The following is a 21404-nucleotide window of genomic DNA, read 5'->3' on the forward strand; positions in this document are numbered from 1 at the left end:
CTTTGTCTTTATTTACTGCAGTGTGAACTAATACATATTTTGTCTTCACTCTTGCTGAACACTCAATGAATTCATTAAGTAATTGATTAGTGTATAAGGGGTAGAGCAATAACCGCACAGCCCGGGATTAAAACAAACAGCACTGTGCAGAAATTGCTTTTAGTCGAACATAACCTTTTTAAAAGTCAAATGCAATGCGATGTTTGTGCATTGTAGTTTGTTTGAACCCTGGGCCTGTATCTACAAAGCATCTCAGAGTAGGAGTACTGATCTGGGATCTGACCAGATAATCTTATTCATTATTATCCTTAGAGATACACTACATGACCAAAAGTATGTGGACACCTTCTTGTCGAACATCTCATTCCAAAATCATGGGCATTAATATGGAGTTGGTCACCTCTTTACTGCTAAAACAGCCTCCACTCTTCTGGGAAGGCTTTCCACTAGATGTTGGAACATTGTTGAGGGGACTTACGTCCATTCAGCCACGAGTGTTAGTGAGGTCGGGCACTGATGTTGGTGTGCCAATTCATCCCAAAGGTGTTCGATGGGGTTGAAGTCAGGGCCAGTTAAGTTCTTCCACACCAATCTCGATAAACCATTACTATTGAAAGTCAACTTATGCATAGTGCCAACTGTGAAGTTTGGTGGAGGAGGAATAATGGTCTGGGGCTGTGTTTCATGGTTCAGACTAGGCCCCTTTGTTCCAGTTAAGGGAAATCTTAACACTACAACATGAAATTACATTTTAGACAATTCTGTGCTTCCATGTTTGTGGAAGGCCCTTTCCTGTTTCAGCATGTCTATGCCCCCGTGCACAAAGTGAGGTCCATACAGAAATGGTTTGTTGAGATCAGTGTGGAAGAACTTGACTGGCCTGCACATAGTCCTGAACTCAACCCCATCAAACACCTTTGGGATATATTAGCACGCCAACTGCAAACCAGGTCTAACCAGGCCTCTTGTGGCTGAATGGAAGCAAGTCCCCACAGCAATGTTCCAATATCTAGTGGAAAGTGTTCCCAGAAGATTGGAGGCTGTTATGGCAGCAAAGGGGGGGACCAACTCCATATTAATACCCATGTTTTTGGAATGAGATGTTTGATAAGCAGGTGTCCACATACTTTTGGTCATGTAGTGTATCTCTGGACTTGTGGAATGGTGTGCGTGTATGAAGTGAGTTGTTTATTTGCATATGTCTGTATTTGAGAAATAAAGTGTCAATATGTACAACGTTTAAAATACATTACATCTAAACCACACAAGTATAAATTATGTATTCACAAAATCAAGAATTTGTATATACACCATCCACCGATACAGATACAGTAGCAATGCTAGTCAACCCTGTCTTCTGCATTTGGCCACAGGTTCTCATCCACATCACATCTTATGTCATCTTGGGCAATACACCTAGGAAAGAATATTTTGGCATGCCTGGTCCATCCCTGGCAATCTTCTGCAGATATGTCCAGGCATCCAGCATTCATTGTGTCCAGGAGGGACATTTGATCATGTGGATGATGGTCATAAACCTTCCACCTCCATGAGGAAAATAATTCCTCTATGGGGTTGAGGAGTGGAAAGTAAGGTGGGAGGAAAAGTGACACCATCCTGGGATGGGCTGCAAACCGCTCTGTGACTGCATGGGAGTGGTGAAATGCCACATTGTCCCATACAATTACAAACGTTGGCCGATTCCGCCTCACTGCAACCCTTTCCTCACCTGGCACAACCCTTCCATTGAGGTCATCCAGGAATGAAATGAGACGCTCGGTGTTGTATGGCCCAATTAGAGGTTTGTGTAACAGCAATCCATCAGAGGATATTGCTGCACACATTGTGATGTCGGCACCCCTCTGGCCCGGGACATCCACTATGGCTCTTTTCCCAATCACATTCCTTACTCACTGCTGTGTTTTGGCCAAGTTGAAACCAGCCTCATCCACAAAGATGTATATGTGGCGTGTTTGCCTGGCTTCAATCTCTATGACTCTCTAAGATAAGGCAATATAAGAGTTAGGGTATTACGGTAGTTTACATTATACCTAAAAACATGCCATTGTGTGCCTCTGCTCGGTTTGGTTTTGTTCAAAACCAGTTCTGTATTTTATAGTCATCTTACCTGGACATATTGGTTCCTGAGTTGCTTGACTCGTTCAGAGTTCCTCTCAAAGGGGACAGTGTACAACTGCTTCATCCTGACTTGATGTTGTTTCAGGACTCTAGAAATAGTTATGCTTACATTGTGAATATTTCCAAATATAATGTTGTCTGCCAACCCTTTGTCCCGATTCCCTGTGAGTTTTATGCCATTGCTTCTAATGACCATATCAACGATTGCAGTTTCCTGCATAGCAGTGAAAATCCTACCTCTCCTGCCTGTGGGAGGTAACCATTGGGTCCTAAGCAGAAATACAAAAACAATTACACACAAGTGGGTTTGTAGGCTTTGCTCAATTTACTTCTGTAATGTGCAGTTCAGTCAGATGCCCTTGCAGAATGCACATCTTACCTGTTGTTTTGCTGGACATTTCTTACAATAGATGGCACTGTTGATCATTGCTGATTTGGCTGCACTCTCAGATCAGCCTCTCTCATTGATAGACCATGATTTATTACATGATCAGTTATAGTGGCCCTAATCTCATCTGAGACTACAGCTCTTGATCTTCCTCTCAGTCTTCTTCCACCACGCGTACGTACTCCTCTCTACTCTCCCAGCCACTCTTCTTCCTCTGTCAGCCACTTCTCTCTCTCTGGCTGGGTCCATGTTTACATTACAGTACAGCATTATTCCCAAGATGTCCCCTTTTGTATAGATGGTAATGTAATTGAAAGACTAACACCTGGGTAGGTGTTCAGCTACAATGGGAATCAGCTGTGGTTGGTCTAATTGTTTTGATAGTATTTCATTTTTTAGATGTGGAATATATTTCAATACGGTATTACTGAAGAAATGTAGCAAATTGCTGTCTTATTCAGTTTTGTGTTATGTTAGGTTTTGAACTTAAGTTTAACAGTTTTGAAAATAGTTTTTAAACATGTGCAAATTGGCCTGTAGGTACATAGAGTTTTGGTGGTGTTTGTGTCTGAGTGAGAAAAGAATTCATGAAATTTGAAAGATGTAGTCATTGAATGCATTTTGTTCCAAAGCAATGAAAAATGATCCACAGTTTAGCCCACATAGACTGCTGTTGTGCTCACTGTGTGAAGAGTTTTGAAAAAGTGACCTAAGTATTGAGAAATGAGTCCTAGCGATTGTAAAAAAACAACTAAATTAAAGTGCCTTTTAATATAGACCACATGGAAATTCTATAAATATGATTTTTAATATGAATAAAGACTTGCTAAAGTGCCAAAATGCAGCATTTTGACATGTCCCTTTGTGCACTCAATGTGACTTCTCTGTGAATTATAACCCCAAAATATCTACGTTTTCACCATTGTAAAGCCCCAGTTTTTAGTGATTCATTTTAAAGTAAAAAAACAACAACCTGTCCCTCATTTTATGGTCAACCCTGTTACATGAACTGAACTCTTGTTTTAATATGGGGAAACTATTCCTTTTTCAAAAGGAACATTACACATTAACAGTCAAATCATAGTTTTAAAAAAAGGGCCACCACGTGGACATGGGTGAATTTTGAGTATGTTCACTTTGCACCCTACATTCATGGATTACAAGACACATGCTTGATTGATTCAAAGTGTATAGGATAGGGTTGCCCCGAAGTGTAATATGCTGGCTTGGATATTTTCTTTTCACATTGTTCACGCTTTCCAGCAGCTATGGTGGACATATAACCAGGGCAGCCCAGCATAGCTCGGGCTTGGCTCAGTTTGAACCTTGAGGCCACTTCCATGCTCAGGTTGCACAACTGATCTACACATATTGGACTCAATGGTTGTGATTCAACAGATATTTTTGCGCTACAACCGAGGGTTTGTCTGCACAAGAACTTTAACACAATCAGTGTGTCTCCAAAACAGCTGTGTAAACATTTTTGTAAAGACAAACTCTGTTGTATCACAACTGTTGTGTCAAATGTGTTGTACAAACTGTGTGTACAGGGCCATACATAGTGTAAAACAGAATTCAAAGTACAGGTGATCAATGCAGGTTTGTGCCAGACAATAAAAGACACTACCAGACCAGTTTGATTCACACCTTTCCTTAATATATCTTTATTGCTTTAATTTTTTCGACACAGAACAGCTTACATTTCTGATTCTGAAGCACTGTAATACCAGGAGGGAGGGGAGCAGTGTAGCTAACGTTGAAGGTTCTGATCCAGGCCCATTTATGAGGTGAGTTCTGGTGTGGCCGTAGCAGCGACACAAAGTTCCCTTCCACAAAGGGTCAGAACGTCAGACAGTGACACAGCCACTTTCATTGGTTTTTACAGAGTCACGATTTGATTTCCTCTTCAAATGAGAGAGGTTGAAACGAGAGGTGACTGCAATTTGAGGGAGGGGGTAAAAATGTATAATCAAATCAAAAGCAGACCAAAAATAATGGGTATAGTATTAAAAAAGAATCCTGCTGACAGCACGCTCTCAACCACGAGGATGTTTAGCACAAGTTCATTTTCTCTGTTCTGCTGATTGCAGTTCACAGTCAAGTGCTAAATGTAGTGATTGACAGTTTTAATCGTAAAAAAAGAACTTGTAAGAACATCTTGCAACTCAGGAAAATGAAGTATTGAATATGCATTTTATAAAGACCCTGAGAGCGAGATGGAGAGAAAAAAATTAATCATCCATAATTGAACAAATTAGGGTTACATGCAAAACAAGCCTAAAACTCACCCATTATCTGAAACACAATGAATTTCACAGTTTTATACGTATTTATATATCTGAGAAGAGAAAAAAAATCTTAGCCAAACTAAAAATAACAAAACAAAAATAGATCCACACAGTCTATAAACAAATACAAAGGTCTACATAAAGCTTTCAAATCAAAAGTGATTATTGCTAATAGAAGTCCCGGGCCGATGCTGGGCGACCATTTTGTGGATTTGAATCCGGTATTCTCTGCAGCATCAATGTGGTAATAATACATGGCTTCTCCTCAAGTCACATCTATTCACCCCTCACCGGATTTCCAAATAAATACAATAAAAACAGTCCATGTGCATTCTCATTGGACTCATAATCATACACCCACACAGGGTCGAAGGTATAATGAGATAAGCTGAGTGAGTCCCTTAACACAGTGTTTTTAGAACACAATTGCATTTTGCATTCTATTCTGACAATACTTTCCCAGTGCCTGAGAGCAGGATTGGGATGGGGGAGCTACTGTGGTACGGCCACTAGAGAGCAGACTTCTTTCTGCATGGAGTACTTGCCTCGCCACCTGTCAATGCGCCGCACCCCCTCCTCTCCCCTCCACTTAATACTCTGTGTTACGTTCAAGTTCCAAACACAGCTCAGAAATTCACTTCAGTTCATTCTCTCTGATTGCTTAGCTGTTTATTGTCGTACTAGGTTTGTTTTTAATTTGTTAGTGCCATTTGGGCAGTTGCCTGGCAGAGGCTGACTAGTCCAGTGCTCTCTGCTCTCGGTCCGTCAGCCTCCAGCCAGCCGATGCTGCGTCTTACCGCGCCATGAGGTTTGATTTGTTTGCTTCTGAGGTTTTTTTAAATATAAAATGAGAAGAAAAGAAGAAAAAACACATACATTTAGACAAAATTCAACCCCGCAAGGTGACATGATTGACATTTGAGTCCCACCTCGGAAAATATTCTCTTGAGGGTGGAAGGGGGGGCGAGTGGCGTGGTGGAAGGTGGCTGCCTGAATGGGAGGCAGCAGGGCTACAACAGTTCAAGTAGACCAAACAGAGTAGTGTTCCACCTAGAGCACGAGGTGAGGTTCTGCATCAAAATAACCCAGAACCACAGGTAGGCCTTTAAGAACACAGTGACGGTTGGTTTTGGAAGACGTCTAAAGTAGCGGCAAGGAAATTAGTTGCCACTAAGGGGGAGGTGGACACAACACAAGCCGGACACACTGGTGGTAGTACAGACACAGTACAAGTTTCTAGGAACGCTAGAAAGTGACAGTGAGAGATATGGGGGGGTACACATATCAAGCCCTTTTGTTCTGGAAAAGTAAATTTCCTCAAACTCCTTATATCCCCCAACCTCTCCTGAACGAATAACACACACACACACACACAACACTCCCACACGCAACATGGTCAACGCACATGAAATAAAATGAGAATGATTTCGGGGAAAAAACACACGTTTCAGGCAAATATTGCCCATATCATGGCAAGATAAAGAGAGCCTAGGGGAACGCAACAGCATAGATCTCAGATATGGTACGCTATCCATTGTCAGGTCTGTTTTCTTTGATTTGCCTCCTAACACCAAATCATGTCACAGTTCATTCATGTATTCTCAATACAAACAGAGACTGTAGATGTTGGTTATCAGGGATCATGAGAGAGAGAGAGAGAGTAAATCAAGTTGAAGGGGAGAGAACGACAGTCTTTTTTCAGGGCACCTTTGTGACAGCCTGACAGGTATCTGCTATAGCTGTGTTTCCAGTTACATACGTGACTTTATCCCCACCGCTGGTGAACTTACTCAAGTCTTTTCTCAGTCTCAGCATTGTCTTTAAGGTACGACTGTGGTTTAAATATACAATAACAGTTACTTTTGTCTGTCACACACTTGATCATTTAATATAAATCGGTCATGGTAAATTTGATTTCATTTATTGCTTATTCAAAGTTCATCTCATAGAATCCAAAAACAATTATGTAATCATCATAAAACGCTATAAAAAATTAGATCCTCGGTAGATAAATGTAGATAAAGATATAGCAAAAAAACTAACAAAATAGAAGTAGTAAGGCACTTAGAAACAAGGTGTTTCTTCTTGATTTCATCGTCTTGCATTCTTTAGGAGTACTTCTATCTTATGGCACTGCGGCACATACAGCGGTCCACTGCATAAAGAGAACCAGAGACTGGGGGTAGGAAGGAGGGTGCCTCCCTCACTCAACGTCCACCAAGGGAGCCTCGCCAGCGGGAAGGATGTGCTCCAGGGAAGGCTTGGTGTGGATCTCCAGTAGGCCTTGGATGAAGCCTTCCGAGGGGCCATCGGGGTCTTTCTCTGGGGTAGTGGGCTGTGGGGCTGGGGACTCTGTGGAAGATTCTTTGGGGGTTTCTGTTGGCGTTTGAGTGGCTGCATTGCCATCTGTTTCTCTAGCCATTTCAGAGCCTGATACCTCAGCGTCTAGTTCTACATCTGTTTCAGAGGGTCCGTCTGAGGTTTGTTCTACAGATGGGTCAGGAACTGATTCAGAGACTGCTTCCGAGACTGGCTCAACGAGCGGCTCAGCTATGGCCTCTGTAGCTGACTCTGACTGGGCTGGTTCAGTGGTGGACAGGGACTGGGCCAGGGATGTGGGGCCTGGCAGAGGGGCCTCTTTCTCAGTTCCCTCGCCTCCCTCCTCCCTGGCCCCTCCGGTGCCTTCGCTCTCGTTTTCTGAAGGGGGGCAGGTGCTGGTGGGGGTGCACTCTCCCTCCTCACTAGCTGAGTCTCCGGCCGGGGCCTCTGCCCCGTTGGCATCAGCTCCATCTGCCCCCTCGCTGCCCCGTGGCTTCAGGTGGATCCGCTGGTGCCTCACCAGGCTGTGCTTCAGGGTGAAGGTGCGCTCGCACGTCTGGCACTTGTAGGGCCTCTCACCTGAAGAAAAATATAAACATGTACATAATTATTTACAGCAGAACAGGGTCAGGTAAAACATATCTTTAAAGAAGGTAAAGCAACAATAAATGCATCAAGAAATAGCTGAGAGTATCAACCAGGGCCACAACTTGTGACGGGAGGACATGTCATCATCTCCCTCAGTTTTATCATTGGAATGTGATACAAAACGATGCAACGGTGTACTTTATGACTACGCAGACGCCTCTGAGCGGTCCAGTAGGCTTTTGGAGTGTTTATCTGACTGGATAAAAAAATAAATATATATATATAAAATATATACATATATATATATGCCCCCCACTTTTTTTTTTTTACCCCCTTTTTCTCCCCAATTTTGATCTTGTCTCATCGCTGCAACTCCCCAACGGGCTCGAGAGGCTAAGGTCGAGTCAGGAGAAACATGACCTGCCAAACCGCGCTTCTTAACACCTGCCCGCTTAACCCGGAAGACAGACGCACCAATGTGTCGGAGGAAACGCCTTTCAACTGACGACCGAGGTCAGCCTGCAGGTGCCCGGTTTGCCACAAGGAGTCACTAGAGGGCGATGAGCCAAGTAAAATCCCCCCGGCCAAACCATCCCCAACCGGGACGAAGCTGGGCTAATTATGCACCGCCCTATGGGACTCTCGATCACAGCCGGTTGTGATACAGCCTGGGATCGAACCCAGGTCTGTAGTGATGCCTCTAGCACTGCAATGCGTTAGACCCCCCCCCGACTTTTAAAACCAAAGTTGCCCCCTGGTATCAACTAGTACCTGTGTGCGAACGCATGTGTCTTGTCAGATCCTGCAGTGACCAGAAGCGTTTGCTGCACACGTTACAGATCTTCTTCCTCTTGTCCGCCTTGCTCCCCGACCCTCTGCCTGCCTCTCCTTCATTCTTTGGTTCTGCTGCCCCCTCCTCGTCACTTCTCTCCTCCTTCTTCTCCTCCTCCTCTGAACCACTGTCCATCACGCTGCCCACTCCCTCGCTTTCCGGAGCCTCCTTCTCTCCCTCCTCCTGATCCTCCTCCTCGGCGGTGGTTGTAGTAGTGTTGGGGAGATCCTCTGGGGCAGGCCCAGTCTCCTCTGTTCCACAAGCCTCTTCGGGGGGTGCAGTCTCACACAAGTGTGCCTTCTCGTGGCGAGCCAGGGTGGCGGCATAACGGAAGTTTTTCTTGCAGCTCTTGCAGGTGTACTTGGAGGGCTCTTGGTCCTGCTGCTGGGTGGCCGTCACTCTATCTGGCTCGGCCACCGCCACCACCTTATCTCCAACCAGGGAGGTCTGGGGCTGCTGGCCTTCTGACGAGAACTTGAAGTCGATGAGCTTGCTGGCAAAGTTGAGGTCCAAGCTCTTGTTGCTCTGCGAATCGTCGTTGTCGTCATTTTCAATGTTGTTGTTGGGTTGCGGTTCCATCTCCCCTAGCAGCAGCTCAGCAGTGTCTGGTGTTTGGTCCGCGCTGGGCGACTCGGATGCAGAGCTTTTTTGATCGGGGTCCATGCTGCTCAGGTCCAGAGCCTCTCCTGCAGTCTGCTCATTCTCAGAGCTCTCTGGAACACACACACAAAATTAACCGCCAAATTACAGATAGGTACAGAATGGTAACCTATAGATCAGATCGTACATTACAGTACAGTTTCTTACCTGCGCTGTCGTGTGAACCCTCGTCGCCATCCTTGTTCTTGGACATTTGGCCGTTGCGGCGCAGCGAGTGGTTGGTCACGCCATGCTTGCGCAGCAGGTGGCGCTCACAGTTGGACTTGGTGGAGAAGAAGGCGTCACATTTGGGACAGGGGAAGGGCTTCTGACCTGTAGCCGACAGCACATTAGAGAAGACTGAACGTCACATTAGAAGTATTAGGGACATGTTGTGGACCCACAGGAAGTTGTAAATATGCTAAATGCAAGCAGTTAGACCCTTTAGAAAACCTGTCAAATTAAGAACCATCTTGTAAATTGTTGTATAAAATATACGTTTTTCTACATTACTGAACAGTATCTTTCAGGTATCCTTGCATTGTTTCAACCAGGCTATTTACGCAGTATTTCAACATTACTGTGTGTTGGGTATTTAGGGAGTTATCCCATCTGTGTCTGTTTCCATATAGCTTACCAGTGTGTGTGAGCATGTGCCTCTGCAGGGAGCTGGCCCAGGGGAAGACCCGGGGGCAGAAGGGACAGATCATCTTCTGCACCGAGTTGGAGTAGGCATTCTTCTTCCCTCCTTTGGACTGGGGCGGCACAGGCTGAGGAGGCGACTCTTTCTCCTCTTTCTCCTCTCCCTGGCTCTGTCTCCCCTCGTCCCTCCTTCCAAGCTCCACCGCACCCGTCCGCAGGTAGGTGCTGAACTTGTTAGCGTCGGTGGTGGCTAGCATCTTCTCCACGCTGGCAAACTCCCCACTGGACTCCAGGTCCATGCCGCTGTCTGTGTTCTGCTCGGGCGTGGGCACACGGGCAGGTGCTATAGTCTTGGCCTGGCTCGCTGGCTTCTTCCTAGTGCGCTTTCTGGACGAGCCCTCTAGGGGGAGCTCTTCCATCGAGGCTTCAGAGCTGTTGTAGCCCCCAACTAAACGCTCCGGTTCTGTCTGGAGGCCGTTGAGGCCGGCGCCAGCCTTGTTATCCGGCGTGGGCTCCCTCTTGAGCAAATCTGGAGCCGTTGAGACGGAGGAGATGATCTGGGCGATGGAAGCCAGAGGGGGAAGCTCTTTCAGGGAGGAGGAAGAAGAGGTCGGTTTGGGCAGCAGGGGCTTGAGACGGAGCGCCCGGCCTGTGGCAGTAGGGGTACTAATGAGAAGCGGGGAGATGGTCACTGGGGGGAGCTGGTAAGAGCCAGCCTGGGGGGTCTTCAGATTCTCCTCATAGCTCTTGTCCAGCTGAAGGGCTGAGGGGAGGTGGTCCAGTACGCTGGGGAAGGGCAGCTCCTTTTTGATCTCTCGGCGCTCCACGCCCATCGGGTCAACAGCGGTGGCGTCTCTCTTCAGCCTCTTGTTGGGGTTCTTGGGGATGGACAGGTCAATAGGTTCCATGGAGCTGTCGTAGGCTACCAGGCTGACCGTCTCCAGTTTGATCCCAGGAGAACCGGCTAGGCTTCCTGAACTGCTGCTGGTCCCACCCCCCCTGCGGCTCTTGTTGGAGAAGTCCAATGGCTGATCCAAGTCACCGGAGGAGGAGTAGATGCTGAAATCCTCCACCTTGACCGGCTGCACGGTGGCACTGGGGGTGGGCGTAAGGCCGTTGAGAGCCAGAGGGCTGCTGGAGCTGGCCCTGGAGGTGGTGGCTGTGATGGCGGGGAGAAGGGTGGCAATGTGCTCCTCGATCTCCCGCTCCTGCACCTCGGGGTGCTGCTTGAGCATGTGGTGGATGCAGTTCCTCTTGGCCAGGAAAGCCGCCCCGCACCGCCGGCACTCAAAGGGCTTGCGCTGGCAGCCGTTGTGGGTGCGTAGGTGGATCTGGAGAGCCCGGTAGCTCTTTAGATCCTCACCACAGAAACGGCAGGCGGTGTCGCCAGCGGAGGCCAGCTCCAAGGGATCCTGGGTGGTGGTCGACGAGACGTACTTGATGTTCTTCTCGATCTCTTTCCTTGTGTTCTTCATGTGCTTCTTGCGCAGGTGGCGCTCGCAGTTGGCCTTGACGGTGAAAGGGTAGTGGCAGACGCGGCAAACGTAGGGGCGCTCGCCGCTGTGCGTGCGCAGGTGGCGGATAAGGGTGGCCTTGTCGGGCGCCACGTAGTCGCAGATGTTGCACTGGTGCGGCAGGATGCCCAGGTGGAAGCGCATGTGCGCCTGCAGCACCCCGGAGTAAACAAACACCTGATCGCAAAAGCGGCAGGGGTAGGAGGCCTTGACGCCGCCGCGGTTGGAACCCCCTGCCCCCTTCTTCCCTCCGGCCGCCTGGCCCTCCTCTTGTTTGATTTGCAGCTCTGTCGAGTCGTTGGGCATATGGGCGTCGCCCATGAAGTCCGCCTCCATCTGCATCTTCTCCAGGGAGGCTTGGCTGCCCGAGGAAGAGGAGGACGATGACGAAGACTCTTGGGGCATATTGAGCAGCTGGCTGGCCGGCGGGGGCAGGCTGGGGCTGATGCAGCCCAGGGAGGCCTGCTGGGTGCTCTGGAGCGGCGGCAGCGTGGAGGCAGCCAGGCTGGAGCGTGGTGCCACCATGGGCTTTGGCTTCAGTGGGGGCATGTGCTTGCAGCCGGCCGCCTGGCCCTGGCCGGACACTCCCCAGTGGGGAGCCTTGGCCAGGGACGGCAGGAGGCACATCTGACCGGGGGCGGTCGAGGTCACCTTCAGGATCTGCTGGATGTCAGCCAGCTCCATCAGGCCAGCCTCGCCACACACAGGTTTGACCGCAGTACCACCACCTGGGCGGAAGAGGAAACCTGTGGGGAAGGGCTGCAGGGAGAGCAGGCTGAGGGCCTCCCTCTGGGACAGGCCCTGCAGGGACGAGGCCGCCACCAACCCCAGGCCGCCGAGGGATCCCGCAGCCGCGGAATCCACCTCCTGTGGCAGGGTGGAGGCCAGAGGCTCAACCTGTATGACCCGGATGCTGTCCAGCTGGGCTTGCCGGACCTCATCCTCCGAAGGCTGAAGCTTGACCTGGGAGATGTGCTGCAGACCCAGGGTCTCCAGGAAGCTGGCCTGCTGAGGGGCCGGGGTTGCCGGCTTCTCCTGGGCCGCTGGGGGCTCCTGGGCGCCCTCTGTGGGTGACGGCTGCTGCTGATGAATGGTGGTCTTGTGCAGGACCAGGGCCGAGAGCAAGGGGAATCCTTTGTCGCAGGCTTCACACACGAAGCGGTGGAACTTGCTGGTGCACCGGCGGAGGTTGGTCTCACACCAGACCTGTTGGAGAGACAGACAGGGGGTTAGAGTGTGGAAGAGCAGACTGAGATCTCCTGTGATAGATGACCAACATACCACCAGTATCAGTTTCATAACCATAATAATGTATCAGTATCAGTAGCATTGTGAGCATTAGCAACATTATTCTGTCCATCATTTCTCCTCTGACCTGGGCGATGTGGGGAAACTTGTGGCAGGAGAAGTCAATGAAGGCCAGGTCGTTGAAGCCAGAGGGGATGGAGGGGTTGTTCTGGATGAAGGGTCGTCCGCCGGGGTCCGTGGGCAGCTGCTTGTGGATGCCAGCGTTGTGCCGCAGCAGGCCGCGGTGGGTCCGGAAGGAGAGGCAGCACAGGTCACACCTAGAGACAAGACATAGAAAGATGATGTATTTAAGCAATAAGGCCCGAGGGGGTGTGCTATATGGCCAACATAGCACGGCTAAGGGCTGTTCTTACACATGATGCAATGCGGAGTGCCTGGATACAGGCCTTAGCCATGGTATATTGGCCATATACCACAACCCCCGAAGGGCCTTATTGCTATTATAAACTGGTTACCAACGTAATTAGAGCAGTAAAAATACATGTTTTGTCATACCTGTGGTATAAGGGCTGATATACCACGGCTAATGTGTTGTTGTTGTTTTTACTGTACTTTTACTCTTGTAGTGCTGCGTTGTAGTCTGGTGCAAGAAACACACTTTATAAATCAAATTGTTTGTGTGGATAACTCCCAGCGTGGCCTGTGGCAGTGCTGGGTCGGGCCTCGTTAGACGCTGAGAGGGACAGCTGCTCAGTGTCTCATTTACATTTACATTTAAGTCATTTAGCAGACGCTCTTATCCAGAGCGACTTACAAATTGGTGCATTCACCTTATGATATCCAGTGGAACAACCACTTTACAATAGTGCATCTAACTCTTTTAAGGGGGGGGGGTTAGAAGGATTACTTTATCCATATCCACTATATTAATGATTAAATATTAAATATTATTAATATATTAAATATATTAATTAGCCGTGGTATATCAGCCCTTATACCACAGGTATGACAAAACATGTATTTTTACTGCTCTAATTACGTTGGTAACCAGTTTATAATAGCAATAAGGCCCTTCGGGGGTATATTTATCCACTATAGTCTCCCACGGCCAGCTCTCTTATCGGCCACCGTGTGGCGAGGTGTCCAAGGGGATTACACACAGCTTTATCAGAACGTGTATACAGAGACACACACACATAAGGAAGGACCAAATGTGTCTGAGCGCCTCATGGCCCACCTTCATCCCTGCCTAGACTCACCCCCCTCATCCCACTCCCCCCTCCCCCATCCCACTCACCCAGCTCCACTCCCCCATCCCACTCATCCAGCCCCCCTCATCCCACTTACCCAGCCCCCCTCATCCCACTTCATCCCATTATACTTTTACTTTCGATACTTAAGTATATTTTAAACCAAATACTTTTTAGACTTTTACTGAAGAATGAGACTTTTACCCCTCATCCCTTCCGTGGTTTCACACCTGCCTGCTACTGTGGGTGTGTGGTGGGTAACCTGTGTACACGTTCATTGTGGGTGCCTGTGTGTGAGAAAATCGTGTGTGTGTGTGTGTGTGTGTGTGTACATCTGTGGGAAAGTGTGTGTGTGTGTGTGTTTTCTGTCTCTCACACAGGTCTGCAAGAGCCGTCTAATAGCACAGAGGTTGGCTCAAGCCCAGAGAATTACCCTCCTCCACTGGAATGGAGGCGCTGCCACTACATGGTGTGTGTGTGTGTGTGTGTGTGTGTGTGTGTGTGTGTGTGTGTGTGTGTGTGTGTGTGTGTGTGTGTGTGTGTGTGTGTGTGTGTGTGTGTGTGTGTGTGTGTGTGTGTGTGTGTGTGTGTGTGTGTGTGTGTGTGTCTGTGTGTGCGCACGTGCATGCGTGCGTGTCGCTGCAAGCCGAATGCGTCGTTTCTCAGCTTCTTAGAAACCGTGTACAAAGAGGTACCCAAGCCAGCCAGTGCAGCCATATCCTCTTAACTGGCCGTCTCAACTCTTGTGATTAACTGGGATTAGGGCTACATTTGCAGCATTTCCTACAATAAAGAGATTGCTGCCCAACTCAACTACAGAAAGGCTGCATCTGTCTTCTTTTCAGTTCAGATAAATACATTCCTATGTGTGAGTTATGAGTGGCTAGCCATTCAACCCAAGTTGCGGTTGCAGTTGGTGATCTGGTGCAGGAGTCGCTATGGTGATCTGGAGATTGTGATGCCTTCATGGAAACGGAGCCACTCCCCCCTTCCGTTGTCGAGCTGACCACGACCAGACGCTTCCCCTCTGTGACTCATTAAACCACCCCCCACCCTCACTCCTCCATCCCTGCTCCCTCCTTGACAACCCCATCGAACACCTTTGGGATGAATTGGAAAGCTGACTGCGATCCAGAATCGCCCAACATCAGTGCCCAACCTCACTAATGCTCTTGTGGCTGAATGGAAGTCCCCCCAGCAATGTTCCAACATGTAGTGGAAAGGGGGACCAACTCCATATTAATGTCCATGATTTTGGAATGAGATGTTGGACAAGCAGGTGCCCACATACTTCTGGTCATGTAGAGTTTCAATGTATTAACACTGTGACATATCAGCTACGTGTTGAGACTTGTACTGCATTTATGCCATCAATGTATTTCCTGTGTGTGTGTGTGTGTGTGTGTGTGTGTGTGTGTGTGTGTGTGTGTGTGTGTGTGTGTGTGTGTGTGTGTGTGTGTGTGTGTGTGTGTGTGTGTGTGTGTGTGTGTGTGTGTGTGTGTGTGTGTGTGTGTGTGTGTATGTATGTATGTATGTATGTATGTATGTATGTATGTACAGTGGGGAGAACAAGTATTTGATACACTGCCGATTTTGCAGGTTTTCCTACTTACAAAGCATGTAGAGGTCTGTCATTTTTATCATAGGTACACTTCAACTGTGAGAGACGGAATCTAAAACAAAAATCCAGAAAATCACATTGTATGATTTTTAAGTAATTAATTTGCATTTTATTGCATGACATAAGTATTTGATCACCTACCAACCAGTAAGAATTCCGGCTCTCACAGACCTGTTAGTTTTTCTTTAAGAAGCCCTCCTGTTCTCCACTCATTACCTGTATTAACTGCACCTGTTTGAACTCGTTACCTGTATAAAAGACACCTGTTCACACACTCAATCAAACAGACTCCAACCTCTCCACAATGGCCAAGACCAGAGAGCTGTGTAAGGACATCAGGGATAAATTGTAGACCTGTACAAGGCTGGGATGGGCTACAGGACAATAGCCAAGCAGCTTGGTGAGAAGGCAACAACTGTTGGCACAATTATTAGAAAATGGAAGAAGTTCAAGATGACGGTCAATCACCCTCGGTCTGGGGCTCCATGCAAGATCTCACCTCGTGGGGCATCAATGATCATGAGGAATGTGAGGGATCAGCCCAGAACTACACGGCAGGACCTGGTCAATGACCTGAAGAGAGCTGGGACCAAAGTCTCAAAGAAAACCATTAGTAACACACTACGCCGTCATGGATTAAAATCCTGCAGCGCACGCAAGGTCCCCCTGCTCAAGCCAGCGCATGTCCAGGCCCGTCTGAAGTTTGCCAATGACCATCTGGATGATCCAGAGGAGGAATGGGAGAAGGTCATGTGGTCTGATGAGACAAAAATAGAGCTTTTTGCTCTAAACTCCACTCGCCGTGTTTGGAGGAATAGAAGGATGAGTACAACCCCAAGAACACCATCCCAACCGTGAAGCATGGAGGTGGAAACATCATTCTTTGGGGATGCTTTTCTGCAAAGGGGACAGGACGACTGCACCGTATTGAGGGGAGGATGGATGAGGCCATGTATCGCGAGATCTTGACCAACAACCTCCTTCCCTCAGTAAGAGCATTGAAGATGGGTCGTGGCTGGGTCTTCCAGCATGACAACGACCCGAAACACACAGCCAGGGCAACTAAGGAGTGGCTCCGTAAGAAGCATCTCAAGGTCCTGGAGTGGCCTAGCCAGTCTCCAGACCTGAACCCAATAGAAAATCTTTGGAGGGAGCCGAAAGTCCGTATTGCCCAGCGACAGCCCCGAAACCTGAAGGATCTGGAGAAGGTCTGTATGGAGGAGTGGGCCAAAATCCCTGCTGCAGTGTGTGCAAACCTGGTCAAGAACTACAGGAAACGTATGATCTCTGTAATTGCAAACTAAGGTTTCTGTACCAAATATTCAGTTCTGCTTTTCTGATGTATCAAATACTTATGTCATGCAATAAAATGCAAATTAATTACTTAAAAATCATACAATGTGATTTTCTGGATTTTTGTTTTAGATTCCTTCTCTCACAGTTGAAGTGTACCTATGATAAAAATTACAGACCTCTACATGCTTTGTAAGTAGGAAAACCTGCAAAATGGTCAGTGTATCAAATACTTGTTCTCCCCACTGTATGTATGTATGTATATATGTGTGTATGTATGTATGTATGTGGCTCTAGTACCTGAGCGTGGTGTCGGGGTGTGTGTCCATGTGGACTTCCAGGTCGTACTTGCAGCCAAAGGTCTTGAAGCAGATAGGGCACGGCAACACCTCATCATCCCCCTGGCCTGAACCCAACTCCTCCAACACACTCTCCTCTAGCACCTGGACACACCCACACACACACACACACACACACACACACACACACACACACACACACACACACACACACACACACACACACACACACACACACACACACACACACACAGACACACACACACACACACACACACACACACAAACACACACAAAAGGTAACAATATTAATGACTTAACTGGAAATGTAATGCGGTGGACTAGAGGAGATGTGTGCAGTGTGTTGAAGTATGTGTGTGATTTTCTGTGCCCGTTACCTTTTTTTTGGCCGGTTCCTCACTTCGCTCCTTGTTCTCGTCCATGGCTGACCTCCTCTTGGCGGAGGGGCGGCGTCTCTTGGTGGGCAAGGGGGGGCTGATGGGAACGACGCCAGCCGGGTCTTTGTCATGGATCTTCATATGTCTGCAGGGTGGAGAGACAGACAGGAAAATACGTCAGAACAGAACACAGGATGGCACAAAACAAGCCAGGTCCCCGATCGGTTTGTGCTTTAGCCTACTTCATCATCATGACAATGCAATCAGGAGTTGACAGGAGAGCAGAAATAGACTGGCTACTATGGTCGTTGAGGAAAAGTTTGCGGGCTAACTCAGTGATCTTTGTAACATGCTTGTAGTATCCTCAAAGAAAATGCTGGATTGATGTACACCACTGATTTCATTGCCAATACTTTGCAGCGAACCTCAGATCTACTGAAGAGACAGTGTGGAGGGTTGCCAGGTTGGGAAGCTGGGCTCAACACACACACACACACACACACACACACACACACACACACACACACACACACACACACACACACACACACACACACACACACACACACACACACACACACACACTTGGGAGGAGGGCAAAACGATGGTAATAGTCTTTAAATTGAACCAATTATCCAGCCGACTCAGCAGGCCCATATAAAGGCCTAACTCCGACCAGGGAAAAGTGCCACGAGGGTACCATCAAGGGCAGTCATCTCCATTACGGTAATGACGGCTTCAGTGGAGCCCTTTCCATATGATATACTGAACAAAAATATAAACGCAACATGCAACAATTGCAACAGCCCTGGTGGACATTCCTGCAGTCAGTGCCAATTGAACACTCCCTCAAAACTTGAGACATCTGTGGTATTGTGTTGTGTGACAAAACTGCACATTTTAGTGGCCTTTTATTGTCCCCAGCACAAGGTGCACCTGTGTAATGATCAAGCTGTTTAATCAGCTTCTTGATATGCCACAGCTGTCAGGTGGATGGATTATCTTGGCAAAGGAGAAATGCTCACTAACAGGGATATAAACAAATTGGTGTACAAAATGAGAGAAATAAGCTTTTTGTGCCTATGGAACATTTCTGTGATTTTTTTTCCCAGTTCATGAAACATGGGACCAACATTTTACATGTTGTGTTTATATTTTTGTTCAGTGTAGATGTCACATTTGCCTTCTCTAGAAACTTTTACAGGGATGGTTCCGCTATTTATTTTTCTATTTGTGTCATTCAGATATAGTTATACAGTTGGACATAGATGATGTTTATTTGTACTGTGGTGGATGTTTGACCACAAAAATAAGCCTGTTTCGACAGAGGGTGTCCTCTGGAAGCCATTGTTGCTGCTGCTAACTTCCCTCCTCCGACACCACTTCACTACACAACATTTCAGCTGTCGGGCTATGTCACATAGAGGAGAGAGGGGGAGGGAAGTAGAGATGGAGCGAAGAGAAGGAGAGAGACAAGGAGGGGTGTACAGTGAGAGCAAGAGAGAAACGGGGAGAAACACGAACGGAAGGATAGAGATGTGCGAGGGATAGCGAGACGGTAAGAGAGAGAAAGAGAAGAGATGAGCTGTCACACAGGAGTTCTAAAAGAAAGACTATCAGCACAGGAAGTCATGTTATCTATGGGGGAGGGGGGAAGGACGGGGGAGTGGTGAGGGATGGGGGGGGGGGGTAGAAAGGGAGGAGGGGACAATGTATAGCTGGGGGAGGACTTTGAGGCAAAGTGAACTGTTAACTAACTTCATCAAGGTAAATGTGACTTGAATGTGTTCTTCAGAAGCTGATTAGTCTAAACTGAGAGAGGGGTCAAAGATAACTGCAGAGCTAGGAGAAGAGTGATGAATGGTGGGGGGGTCACTAAACCATACAGGAGTCCTTTTTCTCCCCCCTCCCCCTCTAATCTGTCTGGTGAAAGGTCAAATGCCATCGGTTGATTTAAGGAAATGTGTGTGCGCGTGTGTGTGCATGTGTGAAGGGAGGGGGGACAGGAGGACTAAGACCCTGGCAAACACATCAGCACATCCCTGACGGGCCTAGCCCACAGAGCCCTGCATCAGTAGCCAGTCATAGGGCCTCTGTATGTGTGCTAAAATTTCAGTGAGTGTGCTAAAATTTCAGTGAGTGTGCTAACATTTCAGTTAGTGTGCTAACATTTCAGTGAGTGTGCAAACATTTCAGTCTGTGTGCTAACATTTCAGTGCGTATGCTAACATTTCAGTGTGTGCAACTGTGTACCCATACTTCTGTGTTGGCAAGTTGCTGCTTGAATAAAGATGGGTGCATGATTGTGCAATTGTGTGGGCAAACTTTTTTGTGAGTAACTTTGATAGTGTGTGTGCATGGATATGTGATATAGCTATGTCTGTGTATACGTGTGTTTGCGTAAGAGTGACTACGTACGTCTGTGCGTGTGCCAGTGTCAATAAGTGTGTTTGTCTGTGTAAAACTGTGTGTATTCGCCAGCATCAGAGAGGAAAGGTCAGCCAGCGCCGGGTAGGCAGCACAGGTCTCGGCTTTCACTCTGCCGTCAGTGCCTGAGTTATAAATAGCAGGCAGGCAGCGAGCTGGCCGCCCATGTGGGGACCTGACAGGCAGCAGCCACATCCACCTGGACTCTGACCCCCGGCCACAGCCAATCCCGAGAGAGCCAAGCTTCCATGTCAGCACAGCAAGATTGGATGAAGCCAACTTGTCTTTGTGTCACCTCAGCCACTCTCCTCAATTCACCTGTCCTGCCTACAAGACATTTCCACAGTCTATCAAGTTGGTTGATGTTTGATCCGCACCTGAGGTTACCATGTGACAAAATACCTTGTTATCTATGCTGGAAGATAATATTTCTTTATTTTTTTTAAATAAAAAATCTAAAGAAATGTGTAATTTGCATGAATCATCAGGATATTGTAGTACACTGAGGCACTCAGACCTCAAACAGCTCACATTACACCAAGGGTGAAAATACACCACCTTATGAAGATGCTATCCATCAAAGACAAACGTATTCTTTCAATATCATTTATAGTGTTCTTATGAGAGAAAACAAAAAGAAGAGACAGAGCGAGAGAGAGAGAGAGAGAGAGAGAGAGAGAGAGAGAGAGAGAGAGAGAGAGAGAGAGAGAGAGAGAGAGAGAGAGAGAGAGAGAGAAAAAGAAAGACAGAACTCCTCAGACTGTGACAGTGGGGGTTGATGATTCAACAGGTCTCTTCTGATCCAAACTGAAAAATTCCACTGCACCAGCACAGAGGGTGGACAGGGGGCGCTGTAACGTCAAAATGCTGCTCCCTGCTCTTGTGCAATGTCACACCAAGGGCATTCCTCCTTGCCATCGCAGCTTCTCTCTCTCCTTCTCTTCTAGCACACTTTAATGTCCTCACTGTCCTGTAAAGAGTTAAAGCAAGTAAAAGTGCACCATCCACTACTCACTGGCTCAGTCTATTCACCAGGCCCTTCATAGGGTTAGGGTGCATCTCCTTGGCAACCGGCTCACAACAGCAGGCCCCATTTCATTTGATGCTCTGGCAACAAAATGGCTGCTCCACTGCCAGTCATATGGACAGCTCCATCACATCAGCCCAGAGCTGGATGGTACCGTGGAAGTACCGTGGAACATTCACAAGGAAGATGGCAGATAGAAATAGAATGAATAGAGCCCACTCCATCTCCGTGTGCTTTGAGTTTCTTACCCCAAAGCGTCACTTCTTTTTTGGAGTGTTAAGAAAATGCTAAATAGAGTGGTGAAAAAGAACACTTATATGCAAAGTAACAACTTAGTATCGCCTAGTATTTTCTAAACAGAATTCATGCGCATCCTTTGACATCCTGTGACACTAGAGAGCACTGAGCTACCAACACACAAACGTCTTTCTGACAGTCGTTTTCTCTCAGATTGAGGCGGCCTACACTCATTGTTTCCTGCCCACACCTCTT

The 21404-nt window shown here is 47.7% G+C and overlaps 1 protein-coding gene across 3 annotated transcripts in view; it reads right to left on the reverse strand.

The window, feature by feature from the left end:
* Positions 1-4158: 4158 nt before the first annotated feature.
* LOC139583396 (ras-responsive element-binding protein 1-like) overlaps positions 4159-21404 on the reverse strand; it is a 67404-nt gene continuing 50158 nt past the window's right edge. For 2 of the 3 annotated variants that reach the window (XM_071414435.1, XM_071414438.1), the window contains 7 exons: positions 17459-17603; positions 17062-17204; positions 12725-12914; positions 9831-12555; positions 9362-9553; positions 8494-9267; positions 4159-7713 (listed from right to left, as the gene is read on the reverse strand). In XM_071414435.1, the coding sequence (XP_071270536.1) occupies positions 7019-7713; positions 8494-9267; positions 9362-9553; positions 9831-12555; positions 12725-12914; positions 17062-17204; positions 17459-17603 (4864 nt within the window). In that variant the 3' untranslated portion in view covers positions 4159-7018. The remainder of the gene's footprint in view (positions 7714-8493; positions 9268-9361; positions 9554-9830; positions 12556-12724; positions 12915-17061; positions 17205-17458; positions 17604-21404) is intronic. The other variant, XM_071414436.1, reaches the window with a different exon arrangement.

Source organism: Salvelinus alpinus, chromosome 8 (genome assembly GCF_045679555.1).
Source record: "Salvelinus alpinus chromosome 8, SLU_Salpinus.1, whole genome shotgun sequence".
NCBI classification, from domain to species: Eukaryota; Metazoa; Chordata; class Actinopteri; order Salmoniformes; family Salmonidae; genus Salvelinus; species Salvelinus alpinus.